Source organism: Panthera onca, chromosome A3, assembly GCF_046562875.1.
Source record: "Panthera onca isolate mPanOnc1 chromosome A3, mPanOnc1 haplotype 2, whole genome shotgun sequence".
Classification (NCBI taxonomy): Eukaryota; Metazoa; Chordata; class Mammalia; order Carnivora; family Felidae; genus Panthera; species Panthera onca.
Window position 1 is genome coordinate 74,825,587 of NC_138341.1, and position 13,586 is coordinate 74,839,172.

Here is a 13,586-nt window from a genome sequence, read left to right on the forward strand (position 1 = left end):
TTTACAAAAAGTATTCACAACAGGGGTGGACACAGTTTGGGGTCCGTTCAAATAGAGATCTTCCCTAGTTCTCTGGAAACAAGATCCACATTGTAACATTTCCATTTTTGCCTAAATTTTCAAGAAATATAACTATTCTGTAAATAGATGCTGAAACCCAACTTATTCCGTGTCCCCATTATCCCATACTCTCTTGTTCTCTCTGTTTTTACAATGAGGACCTTGGATTTTTTTTTTAAATAAAATAAAGTTGCCCTATGATTCTCCATTTGTATATACTTAAGGAAATTATGTTACAAATATTCAGATCTCACAAAAGACCATTAGGAGATTGATTTTTCTATAATATTTTAAAATGCTCATTCAGTCTCTGAATACCTCCAGCGACGGAGAGCTCCCTGCTTACTGGTCAAATGTGTTTAAATGCTGGAGAGCTCTGTCTACTAGAGGCATTTTCTATACACTAAACCAAGCTTAAAGCTGCCTCCCTGTACCCCTACCCCTCTGGTCCTAGAACTGCCCCTAAGGGTCATGAGATAAACTCTCCCTCTTTACTTAGCCACCTTTTAAGTTCCTCAGACTCCCACCATGTCTCACCCATTGCTAAGGACCCTGTGCTTTGGCCAGGGATAACTGAGTCTGACTTCCCGGTGGTAAGTAGGGATAAGCAGAGTAAGCAGGTAAAGAGGGATTATGAAACCTTCTCATGGAGCCACACCTGTATTCAGAAAATCTCCGATCTGACGTTCTGGAATCCTGAACATTCACTGAATCACAGCGTCTTAATGCTGTCGATGCAATCCAGTCAAGGCCTGGAAACACTCAATGATTTGTTCACCTTTAACTGGCTGGTTAGTAGCAGGTCCAGGAACCGAATCCAAGCTTCTGATGTCAGTAAAGGGGTTACTCCTATTGCCACTTCACCATAAACTGCTTAAATGCTTAATGCTGAAATTCACTGTAACTAATCAGGGGGCCTTGTGCCCAGCACTAGCCAGGCCCGGCAATAATCAAGGCTCCCATGGACTGAGTCAATGTCTCTATGGTATCCCGTACCACCCTGGGTTTGGGTGGTCTGGTTCCTGGCTGGATGGAGAGGCCCCAAGTACAGAGATGGCCCTTGCTTCCCATCTAGCTTTGTATAGTCCTAACGGTAGGATGGTCTGCATTGCCATATTGTGAGGCCACCCAGGAGCCTCATGGGTGCTGGGCCAGCTCTTAGCTCTGGGCCCCTTTTACAGAAACCTCTGTCCTCAGATGGCTTGTGGCTTACTGGGGCGGGAGGGCACAACCAGGACTCTCATTATAGATACAATATAAATACATGAGTACACGGTTGTACAGAAAGACACCGAGGAGTGTGGGAGCAAATACAGTGTTGTGAACCAGCAGGTGGGGGTGGGTGGGCTGATGTGGGAAGGCCTCTGGCAGGAGGCAAACTTGAAATCAAATTTTGAGAGAATGGAGAAGTAGCTGAATAAACAGGGAGGGGACAGGGTATTACAATTGGGGACATGGTGTGTGTGAAGGCTCTGAGGAGGCCTCAGAGAGCCCCTAATAAGTGCAAGGTACAGCAAGCTTAAACACGCAGGCCCTCGCTCACCCATGAAGTCCCCAGCGACTATACACTGGAATATGAAATAACCGGCTATCCAAAGCAGAGTCAGTCCAAACACTTGTTTATCTCAATAGTTTCCTTTTAAAGTGGCACTTTCTCCTGTTATTTCATTTAGCCACGCATTCATTTATTCAACAAATAAAAATTATGCCCCTCCTGTGTACCCAACATCTCATCCAGAACTCCCTCTGTGTTTCCGCATCCATCAAAGGAAGGTGCAACCTGCCTACCTCATCAGAGGAACACATAAAGGTAAGTTCTAGCAAGGGCCCTGGGTAAGCTGTTTTCATCAAAGCCCCAGAAACCGGGAGAAAATTAGCACAGTGGGATCACATTCAAGCACCACTCAATACTTGCAGGTATTTATAGAAAACCAAATACAAAAACAAAACTCCAATATCCTGACTGCTTTTTGTTTTCCTCGTGCTCTTCGCTGAAGAACACCAACGCCCTCCACTCTGACCTTCTGCAGACAACTAAAGCCGGGCCTGGAAAGCCAAGGCCGGGGAATTGCTCACCTTCCCTAAGAATATCGAGTGCCTTCTCAGCCCCTTTCCCAGAAGAAAGGAGAAGAGGGATGGAAAAGGATTGAAAGGTATTGACTTTGAGACAGGATGTAGATTTCCCTCTCAATTTCCAGTGAAATAGAAACTGATGCCTTCTCAGCATGATGCAAGGACACCGTCAAAGCTCTAGTAGTGTCCTGCTTCTCAGTGTTGTCCTGAGGATCCCCAGCGCCTTCATCGCCCTGGGGTGGGGGTGGGAGGCTGCTGAGAAATGCAGCATCTCAGACCCCGCCCGAGGCCCACTGAGTCAGGATCTGCATTTCCTCAGGATCCCAGGTGATTCACACTCTTCAACTTTTTATTTTTTATTTTTTATTTATTTTTTTAACATTTATTTATTTTTGCGACAGAGACAGAGCATGAACAGGGGAGGGTCAGAGAAAGAGGGAGACACAGAATCTGAAACAGGCTCCAGGCTCTGAGCTATCAGCACAGAGCCCGACGCGGGGCTCGAACCCACGGACCGTGAGATCATGACCTGAGCCGAAGTCGGACGCTTAACCGACTGAGCCACCCAGGCGCCCCACTCTTCAACTTTTTAAGCCTAATTCTTCTCATATGTAAAATAGGATCAAAGTTACCTGACAGACCCCTGGAGGCTTCAATAAAATGATTTCTATACGGAGATTTGGCCTAAAATTTTGTACCCACCACTTGCCCCCTTTCAGGTGCCTGGCTGTGTGTAAATTCTTGGTTTTGATTCAAACCACGGAGGGAGAAGGTGCCCTTAGTCCCCATCACCCTGCACGTATGGAGGAGGCCCCTGAGGCCTAAAGAGAGCCTGTGACTTCTGGATGACAAGCCCTAGCCTGGGGGCACCTGGAGGGCAGGGCCTGGTCTTTCTCGCCTTTGATTCTCCAGCTCTCAGCATGGCACACAGCCCACAACAGGTTCTCAGATGATGTTTGTTCAGTCAATTGGTAAAGCCAGTAATTAACTAAATGTGCAGCAGGAACTACAATGCAGATGTCTAAGGAATCCTGGTCCCAATAACACCCAGACATGCCTTGAAGCGAATTTAACTTCCCCTGACAACTCCAGGAGAATTCACACCTGGCAAACTGTAGCGGTCACGGGTTCCTGTTGGAGAGAACATCTCTGTTTGAAATAAACATGACCATTATTTTCAATGTCAGGAAACAGGCAAACTTGAGGGTCTGGAGAGGGGGAGTAACTCACCCACTGGCAGCCAGCTGGCCCTTCCTGGCTGGACAGGAGGTACCCCAGCTGGTGAAGCCACTTGGTCTGTGGACATGACCAAGCTTGGGACCAGTACCAGCTGCCACTAAATGCTGGAGAGTGCTGTTTGGTGCTAGAGAAGATGCCACCATGAGATTGTGCATCCAGGGGGGCGGGCCTTTCAGCAGCCTCAGGGCTAAGCACCCAGAGGCAAGGTGCTCCGTGGAGTGAACGTCTGCCCACATCATTAGCTCATCACCCACTCTGGCCCACCTGCTTTTCCACACTGGGGCACTCGGTCCTCGGTGACAGGCACAGTCTGGGGGATCCCTACATATCCTACATTTCAGCACATCCCATTACAAATCAGAGGTGTCTGTGGAGTAATGCAGAGCATTAAGAAGGGCATTATCCTTAGAGTCTCTGGATATGATGGGTCATTCCTCTCTGCAGGGTCTTCTGGAACTTGTCATAGCCTCTGGCCATGGACAAGTTGCTATGTCTCTGTATATGGCAATGGTTGTATTTCCATCTATTTTTTTTTAAGCTTCTAAGTGATTGTTTTAAAAGCTAATACACATACATGGGAAAGAAAAACAAGATTACAGGTATTGACAGGAAAGTTTCCCTCTTTCTAAATTTACCCTTTCCCCTGCCCAGAGGCAGCTGTCATTCCCAGTGTGTTAGGTATCCTTGCAGAGACAGCCTATACACACACACAAGCATAGCCACTAAAGTGTAAGGCCCATGAGGCTTTGTATTGTTTATAGGGTTCACTTCTGGGCCCCTAGCACTGACAAGTGTAACTGGTACAGTTGCCCAATAGCTATAAGTTGAATGAATGAATGTATAAATCAGATATATTCCTGCAAAGTTCAAATTTAGGTAGATCAAAGTCTTTGTCCACCTTTCTTTTACCTTCTGATTGGACAGTGGCTCTGTTTCTTCAACCAAGGAAAACTTGCCTTTTGGGTTTGCCATGAAGAGCTGATGGGAGGCTATGGACCTGTAACCTTGTTTTTCTTTCCCATGTATGTGTGTTAGCTTTTAAAACAATCACTTAGAAGCTTGAAAAGAAAATAGATGGAAATACAACCATTGCCATATACAGAGACATAGCAACTTGTCCACGGCCAGAGGCTACAACAAGTTCCATCACTGACTGACTGCCTCCTCCAGGGTGAGCCCTCAAGTTGAAAGGAGTCTCTTCGGTGGTCCCACAGCATGCTGTTCTGCCAGCCGCTACACAATAGCTAAAACATGTCTATCGCCTGCCTCCTTCTGCAGGAGTATAGATACCTGAGAGCAGGGGCCAAGTTCATTAGCTCTACTCCCAGAGCCTACCATATCTTAAGTAAACAAATACATGATGTTTCCAATCAGTGACGGAAACTAAGGACGAAGGGGAGACAGAAGAGGTGATTCAGAGACATTCATTCTCATCTACGGGTGTGTGGACAAATGCACAGACTTCCCAGTCACCCCAGCTCACACCAGCTCACACCCCCCCACCCCAGCTCACACCAAAGGTCTGTAAAGAGGAGGAAGATAAAAGCCCCTGTGTTAGCAACTTGAAAAAGATGGTGAAGCACTTGATTGTGAAAATGTGAATGTTTCAACAAAGCTAGGTAATAAGGAAAATCAATAAAACTGTCAGCACTGGCCAATTTCAACTGGATAAAAGAATAAAGTAGTTGATCCTGAAAGACAGCTCTCTAAATTAGGTTAGATGAATGGAAATACTCTCTTGTTTTAAGCCAAATCATGAGGACATAAACAACAGTCAATGATTAAATTATAGGCCGCTTTGACCCAGTGTGAACTAAGCTGCAAACATGAATTTCCCAAAACAATCTTCTTTATAAGACACAGAAATGATGCATAGCAAGACAACAGAGACAGAATTAGAGGCCATGCCAGGAAACATGGGGCTCACTTCTTGACTAAAGATCTATTATAAATCCGCCCTTTCTAGAAGCTGCTTTCTTCAACATAACTATTCCTTCTTCAATTACTTCATTAGTGAAATAGGCACAAAAGTCAATAGAAAATACACATCTATACTCCATAATGGCACCGGGGAAGGAGGCTTTGGTAGTGATACGAAAGAGCTCTGCTCTTTCAACACTCAGGATTCAATTCTGTTTTTCATCTGCTAATGGGTGGCATTTGGTCTTGTTAACTGTGGATGACTCATTTCAGAGGAAGTGCTTTGCATCTAGAGCCTATTTGGAAGGAAATGAGGGTTTCTTGGTTTATTTCTCATCAAGCATTTTAGCACCGTCTCTTTGGGACATAATGAACCCCTTGATGGGGGTAAGGTGCTCTCTGTTTTCTCCCCTTGGTTCACTGCTGACTGCCCCCCCCCCCCCCAGTGTCTGGTGCATATGGTCATTTCTAGGAACAGGCATTTATTCCATCAGAAAGTAGAGCCAAAAACCTGGAGACTGAGGGCTCTGTGTCCTGGGTATCAGTAGTAAGTACTTATGCCGGGGGGGTGGGGGGTGGAGACGTGGGATACACACTGCAAGATCAATGTTTTTGCACATCTGGACTTTATTTTCACTCTTATCAAGCCCCGAGGCTGCCTCTGTGCTCCACATGCTACTAGAGAATCTCCCATGCCCATGCACGTCGGGGGAGTCTGTGGGGTGAGCCGGACCACATCCCACTGCCTAAGGCACCTCTTAGGAGGGAGACCTCTCGGCATCTTGGAACTGGAGACTGACTTTGAAATCCCATGTTTGGGAAAGTGAGAGCCTTCTTTGCTTCTCAAGCAATGCTTCTCGTTAGAGACTGAGCAGAACTTGCAAAGAGAAAGAGGGAGTGTCAGGGCTTGCTGGGGGGACACAAGCTAGATAGGCTGGCGAGGAGAAGGGTGGTGGAGGTGGTGGAGCACTTACCATAGGACTCCATGTGGTTGCTGAGGGAGAAAAGAGAGGGGGGGCAGAAAAGATACAAAGGAATGCCTGTACCTGGACTTGATCTTCTAATCCCCTAAGCCCCAAGCTTATAATAAAATGTGCTCTACTCAACATCTCAGACTTGACCAAACCTGACCTAGAACATTCCTCCTCCTTGGGCTCCAAGGTGGGTGAGAGGCCTTGACCATGAAGACACATCTAGAAAGAACTGCCTCCAACCTTCAAACATAGCTTAATCATTTCAGGTATTTCATTTTCTTGTTTGCACTGTATGAGAGTTTCTGTCTACAATACTGATAACTGTCTTTGTTAGGAAGCTCTTAGAGAAAACAATTTGTATCTATTTAATTTATCATGTCTATCCAACCTTACCTAAAAATAAAAGCCACAAAGCTGTCTTTGATAGCAATGATATGATGCCCCTGTGCTCAGAATGTCCCCCCCCCCCCCCCCCCGCCGTTTCTTCCCTGTCAACCCAGGCTATCTATCTTTTCCTTTTCAGCCCAAGCCCTGCCTCTTCTCTGAGGTTGTCCTGGGTTATTCCAGCCCCAATTTGTTCTCTGAGGTTGTCCTGGATTATTCCAGCCCCAATTTCCCATTTGGAGCACTCTTGGTAAAACCCAAGTAAGCATTTCATGTGATACTACCTTGCATTTCTCTCTAGTACTTTTGTCCTACAAGTGAGTCCTGGATTCCTAAATGAGCTGTACACTTCCTTGAAGGCAAGGCCTTCTTGGGTCTTGTGAAGGCCACCTCTTGTTTTCTGCTTACCTCCCCGCTTCCCATTCTCCAAACCCAGCACAGGGCACCATGCTGGGCACATTTGTTAAAGCGCGCCGGTGACTATCGTTCGCTTGAACTAATGGTTCTTTTTAACTATCTGGTAACTGAAGGCATTTGATTAAATGCTGTAGAATTCTCAGGAACTAGAGCTGAGAGATGTTATCCAGATAGGAACTGCCCAGTGCCTGAGGCAGTCTCCAGAAGCCCTCCCCTTCTATTTCAACACGGAGGACAGCACTCTAATGCTGGCCGTGGAAACAGGGTAAGAAAGACAACTAACCTGCTTGGATTTGAATCACGTCTAGTTGCAGACCAAGACTTAGTTAGGAACCCACCTTCCAGAAAGCCTGAGAAGGAGCTAATGGCTCCTGAACTAGGACTAAAGGAGTTCTCATTTCTAAGAGAGCAGAAAAGAAATCTGCTTATATATGAAAAGGACTCTGGGTCATCTTTGGATTCAAAGCTAAGAATTCTAGCTCCTTATCACTAAAAAAAAAAAAAAAAAAGCTGAAGAAAAAACTAAAACAGAGTGTTGGGGAGGTCTTTGCCACGTTGGCACACTCACTACTGAGGCCATGATGTAGAGCAGGGCACCGGATTGCAAACTAGGGGTCTAGACCCAACAAGGTGGTAAAATCAGACTTTTGGCCTTGGCCTTGGGCGTGGCACTTGACCTCTCAATGGGACTATCTCCCACGTGGAGGTAACACTGTCAGGCACGTGCCCTACACACCTCTACACACATTACGATTTAAGCCAAGCAGGTCTGATCGTGTCTATTTGCCCTTGCAACTTGCAAAAAAGTCCAGAAGAGAGCTGCGAAGATGAGTTAAAGTTCTCAACGATTCCTTCAGAAAAGGTAAGGGATTTGAATGATCAACCTGAAGAGGAGAGATTTAATGACTGTCTTCAAATCCATGAAGGGCTTTTACCCAGGGGCCAGTGAGAGTGTGGGGCCCACATGTGCTCAGTCTGCACTGAGCAGAGAGGGCACACCCAGGCTCCAACAAAGACAAGTTTCTGACATCCAAGGCCAGAGATACAAACAGGATAGAGAACGTCCTTCTAGGAAATAGTTCACTGGGGGGAAGGGTGAGGAAGAAAGAGAAAGACAGAAAATGGGGCAAAACTATGGCAAGGTCTGAACTCTGCAGAAAGCAGTCTGTTAGCCCCAGGCAGATATAGATAGGAGTCTATAAATGGCCTCTTTGTCACCTTGATCTGTTCTTATACCTTTTTAATATGCCCCAGAGTCAGAAACCTGCCTTCAAACTGCTTCCCTATATACCCTTCCTGCTGTTCCTTCACGGGCTTTGCCCACCTCCCTGCCTGCAGGGCTCCAGGGCCTTAGGACATTTACTGAGCATCACCTATATTCAAGGGCACTGTTCTCATAGCGATCTGACCGTAGTCCCTGCCATACACGGGATTATCCCCCTTCGCCAGTGAGAAGCTCCAAACCAGTAAGCACTAGAGCCAGGATTTAAGGCCAGGACTGATGGGCTCCTGGGACTGTACTCTTCCTACCCCACCTGCTGGGGCTCCCAGGGAAGAGACTGAATGGTGTCCATAGCATGTGGCTGCAGGAAGAAGGGGACGGCGTGGGTCCTGCTCCCTGCTCTTCTGTTTCTGCAATGCGCAATCACTCCACTCCAAAACCTGATCGAACTGCATTATTTGCGATGCCTCTGTTACAAAAATCCTTCAAATATTTAATCTCTCCTGCATTTTATTGGAGAAGCAGTTTGGCAATCCAAACATATCAGTGAGACCCACTTTTAGTTCTTTCTGTTGTTGTGTAGGCTCTGAAGGACTCTCCGGGGTGAACACTGTATCTGGATGGAAGGCAGGGAAAGGAGAGCTTAGAAATCCCCGGGTCAGACCCTGCTGGCCCCTCTGGGAGCCTGCACATAGTGGTGCATTGTCATATCATTATAAAGAATCGGAGTAATGGACAAATTGCATCACAACAAAGGTAGAAAGGCTAACTAATGTGCACAGCAGGAGATAATACTTTGCACACTTGAGAATAACATTGCTGTTCATGCGTCTGTCACCTGGGCTAATTATGCTCTGATTTAAGTATTTAAGTATCCGGTGAGCCTGTAGTGCTATGTTTACCAGGAAGCCAGGTGGCTATTACTTAGGATAAAAGCAAACACTAAGAGGTACCCGAGACTGGAAGATCCCACATGAGTATTCTGGAAGGTTCACTACTGGGGATAATGTAGGTAAAGTGCCTGGTGTGGTGCCTATCCAATAGAGCCCATTTCCTTCAACTCCTTCAACCTGCTACAGATATTAGCCAGTCCTCAACTTTGAGCTCTGATAGCTGTTCACATGAGACCAGAGATCGAAACTGCATGACCGGAGATGGCCTTCACTGTCATCGTGCCTGACCCCTTACATCTGGGGTTAGGGTGCCTGGTTTAGCTAAAGCACACACCAGTCAAATCCCATTATGGTGAGCTGCACAGGACATGCAAGCAGTGGAATTTTATTAGACAGCTAGAAATCACATTAGCTCCAGCTCTGGCAGACACAAACGTCCAGGCGTTCTACAGTGTGTTAGCAAGAAAAAGAAACCTTTGGCGCGTCCTGGGTTCGGAGCCATATCCACACAGCCTCATCCCACACCTCTCCCTGGGCTCTTTGCTGTTTGCCTGTATTGTAAAGTGTATGTGATCGCTATGAACATAGGTATTTTTGTCCACTGATGGGACTGGAGCATTTGAGACAGGTGAGCTGAAGGGATGCCGGACGGCAGAATAACAGAGTGAACCTGTCAGCCCTGCTTCATTGCAACTCTCTTTGCATGCTTTTGTAGAGTACAGTGAGGTGCTTTCACTAAAGAAAGGGACTTAGATAAGAATTTGTGAACATCCACAGTCCAGCTGGGACAACCGTGTTTTGCACTGGACCCTTCTCATGCAGTCTAGGTAACACATGTTGTGGCTACCCAACCTTTGCTCCTCTCCTCGCCCCACCCCACCCCCAACCCCTTCCCAAAACCTCTGGAGCAGGAGATCTTCAAAGTCTCAACGGTATGATGGGCAAACAGATGTACAGAACGCAAACGGAGCACAACAAGGTCAGCTCCTACAAAGAGGTTGCTGGAACTCTTTCCCACCATCCAGAGAAAGACTCCCAAATCCGGGAACAGTGAGAAAAAAAAAGGGGAGGGGGGCAAAAAAAGTTTTCCTTTTCTTCAGAGCAACACATGCTAGCACTTTACAGAGTCTGGCATGTGTCAGCATTTCTGAAGTAAACTCTATTTTCTTAAGATGAAAGAGATAAAAAAAAAATACACTCCGAATTCAGCCCAATGAAAATTGCTTTGGCCATTCACATGCAATAAGTCACAGAAGCAAGGAGGAAAAAAATCAATTGCTTCTGATTTATTTACTCATTCATTCGTTCCCTATCCTTTCTGTCTAACGTAAAAAAGGGGGTCTTCCATAATTTCACAAGTGTTTCATCTTTTCAAAGCAAAAAAAATAATAATAATAACCTAAGCCCTCCGATCAGTTACCCAGCATTTTGGCACAGGAAAGGTATATTTTGTTAATTTTCCTAATTTTCCTATGACATATAGATTATGCAAGGAAAGGGGGAGTTGATTTTGCTCATCAAAATTTTCGCTGGGATCTACAATCAGGAGGCCACTGTAATACTTTTAGGTCTGCTGAATTTGGGATCACATGCTACGTTAAAAGCAGTGCCAGCTTCCACCCTAATCATTGCTTTATTTCTTAATCTGGGTGGTGGGTACACTGGTGCTCATTTTATTATTCTTCAGGCCCTTTGGCACATCTTAAATATTTCACACGAAACATTGCTAAATCCCTGAATCTTCTACAACAGATTCTATTCTGGGCTGCTCAGAGCCGAGGGTAGAGAAGGAAAGCTGGAAACGCCAAAATGTAATTGCAGTAAAGAGAAGAAAATGTACGAGACCAATTTTGGAAGGCTGTTTAAAGTTTTAAACCTATGCCAAATAATTGAGATCTATTCAAAGAGGACTGAATTCTATTATAAGCCCCATATACACACAATTATTGAATTATTCTGAACACCTGTTGAAACTGGGTGATAAATTAGCCAAATGAAAACCATCAGGCACAACTGTCAAGCACATCGTTTGACCCACTCCACTGAGTCTGCGAGCATAATCTCTCCTCCCACTACTGAACTGCAAACTAGAGCTCATCCCTAAAGCAAGGAGACCATGTGGCATTGTGACTTTGTGCTTGTAATCTCCAGCATTCCGGAGAGATGCTTTAAAAGACCCCGGTCTTCCAGCCAGGTCTACGGGAGCTGTCTTTCCCTAAAGACTGCCACAGTCCCTGAGTTCCATTTTTTTTCTCATCGCCAGGAGGAACCAGCCTTGGCCTTCCCATCCATCTTTCTGCCATGACATTAAAGCCAACTGTTCTGTCCTCCTGCGCATAGAGAGAGGAGAGGAAAGATGGTCCCCAATAAATTCCAGCCCTAGTTCCCAGCCTCCCTGGGGCCTACATCTGCCACCGTCTCCCTGTTCTGTGTGGACAAGGTTTTACTGTCCAGTCTTCCCTTCTACTCTGATTGCTCAGTCCTCGCCACCCGGCGAGCCTTTAAAGGTAGTAAATGGGCCAAGACAGGACGGAGAGAAGAGGGTGTATGGAGAAAGAAAGAAGGAAAATCCAACCATCAGAGAACATCTACACCCTATTTCATCATCCAGTAGGGAGCAGACATTCCCTTACCCCATTATTTCTCTCTATAAGCAGGGCTTTTGCCTGCGTGGGGAACTGTAAAAAGAAGTAACACTTCTATAAAAGCTCGAAAAAAATAAGATTCTGAAATTTGACACCTTATTTGTTTCATTTCAGAATACCGTTAGACCAACTGGTTTTACTTCCTTCCCCCCACACTCACACACACCCCACGCGAGCCTCCGGGGAGAGGCTGCCGCTCTACTGAAGCCTGCCTTTTGCACCAGCGTGCAGGGACGCCTGCTTTGTTGGCCTTACTTGGTAAGTCAAAAATCTTCCCTCTGCTCCACCAAAGCTAACAGATGGCTGGTCCCATTTGGTACACAGGCGTAAGCATCTTCAAAATAACCTTTTCCTTTGAAGGGTGCCAATTAATTAAATGTCACTGTAATACGTCCCAGCCACAGAGGGGAGGGAGACAACGTTAGACAAAGGGTCAATGGAAGAGAACAATGAGGAGAGGTCACATCCTCCTACCTTCACCCGACGACCCCGACAGATCAATGATCACATACACTCTTCCTTCTGGCTCCAGATCAATCTGCAATTAAGAAAATGATAGTGACTCTGTTAATGCATTGTGGGAAACAGCTGGAGAGTTCCATGACTTTTCCACCCTGAACTGCTAAAACAGGGTCACAGCTCCGTTCAACTCATCAACCTGTAGCGTGCCAAGTGTGGGGTGAATCAGGAATGCAGGAGAATTGGCATTTGTGGAACGTCAGCTGTGTTCCGGATGCAGCACGAGGAGGTCTGATACCGACCCAATAGGTAATGTCATCCCAGTGGTTCTCAACTGGAAGTGATCTTGCTGCACAAGAGAAACTTGGCACAGGGGACGCTTGACACAGGGAAGCTTTTTGGGACACAAAAATTATCTGGAGATGTTTTTCATGGTCATGTCTGGAAAGGAAGGGCTGCCAGTGGCATCTAATGGGTGGGAGCAAGGGATCGTGCTAAGTATCCTACAGCGGACAGATGGTACCCACGACGAAGCATTATCCAGTCCCAGATGCCAATAGTGTCAAAGTTGAGAAACCCCGGGTTATGCCATTTCACAGAGAAGGAAGCTGAGATCAGCGTTTTAGCGAAAGTGGCAAGGCTGAGATTTAGTGGCAAGACCATCTAGAGAAAGCCGTGTTCTCTGTGCTACACAAACTGCTCACAGGGGAGGAAAGAAAAGCATAAGATGCCATTCACACTCTGAAGGTGTTTACACTCTCATCGGGGAGTTAAAAAACGGAGAACAATGCTGAACCCGGCTTGGTGATGAGCGACAGGGGATAACCGGTTAAGTATCTGGCAGGTTGGAAATCAGTGTTGAAGAGCAGTCTGGGAAGACCTCATGAAGACAAGAAAGGGGAGTCATTCAAGGTGGAAGAACCGAGACAGCAGAAGCAAAGGCTGGGAGTGTGCGTGGTGCCCATGCAACACTGGAGGGCCCGAGTGCTCGAGCTGTGTGTTGATACGTGTGTTTTGCAAACCCCAGATTCTACCCGGGTTGTAAAGAGTGAGCCAATACCGCTACATTCTTACCATCGGCCTTCTCCACCCACTCTCACTTCCTCCCTGCCCACCTCCAAATCCAGCTAGCTGTTTCTATATAGAACCAGGCTGACAAGTCAAGGCAGAACGCCTGGGCCTCTTCCACTTGACATCTTTGCAAGGTCTGAACCGTCCTTACAGAAACTGTGTCCTCCATGAGAGAGGAGTAACTCTGGAAACCCTGGATCACCAAGTACCCCCGGTGGCCTGTCCTCGC

General features: G+C 46.4%; 1 protein-coding gene across 4 annotated transcripts in view; it reads right to left on the minus strand.

Moving 5' to 3' along the window:
* Nucleotides 1-13,586, minus strand: part of PRKCE (protein kinase C epsilon) — a 497,042-nt gene that overhangs the window by 300,351 nt on the left and 183,105 nt on the right. For all 4 annotated transcript variants that reach the window (XM_060606918.3, XM_060606953.3, XM_060606963.3 and 1 more), the window contains exon 2: nucleotides 12,302-12,365. In XM_060606918.3, coding sequence (XP_060462901.1) covers nucleotides 12,302-12,365 — 64 coding nt within the window. The remainder of the gene's footprint in view (nucleotides 1-12,301; nucleotides 12,366-13,586) is intronic.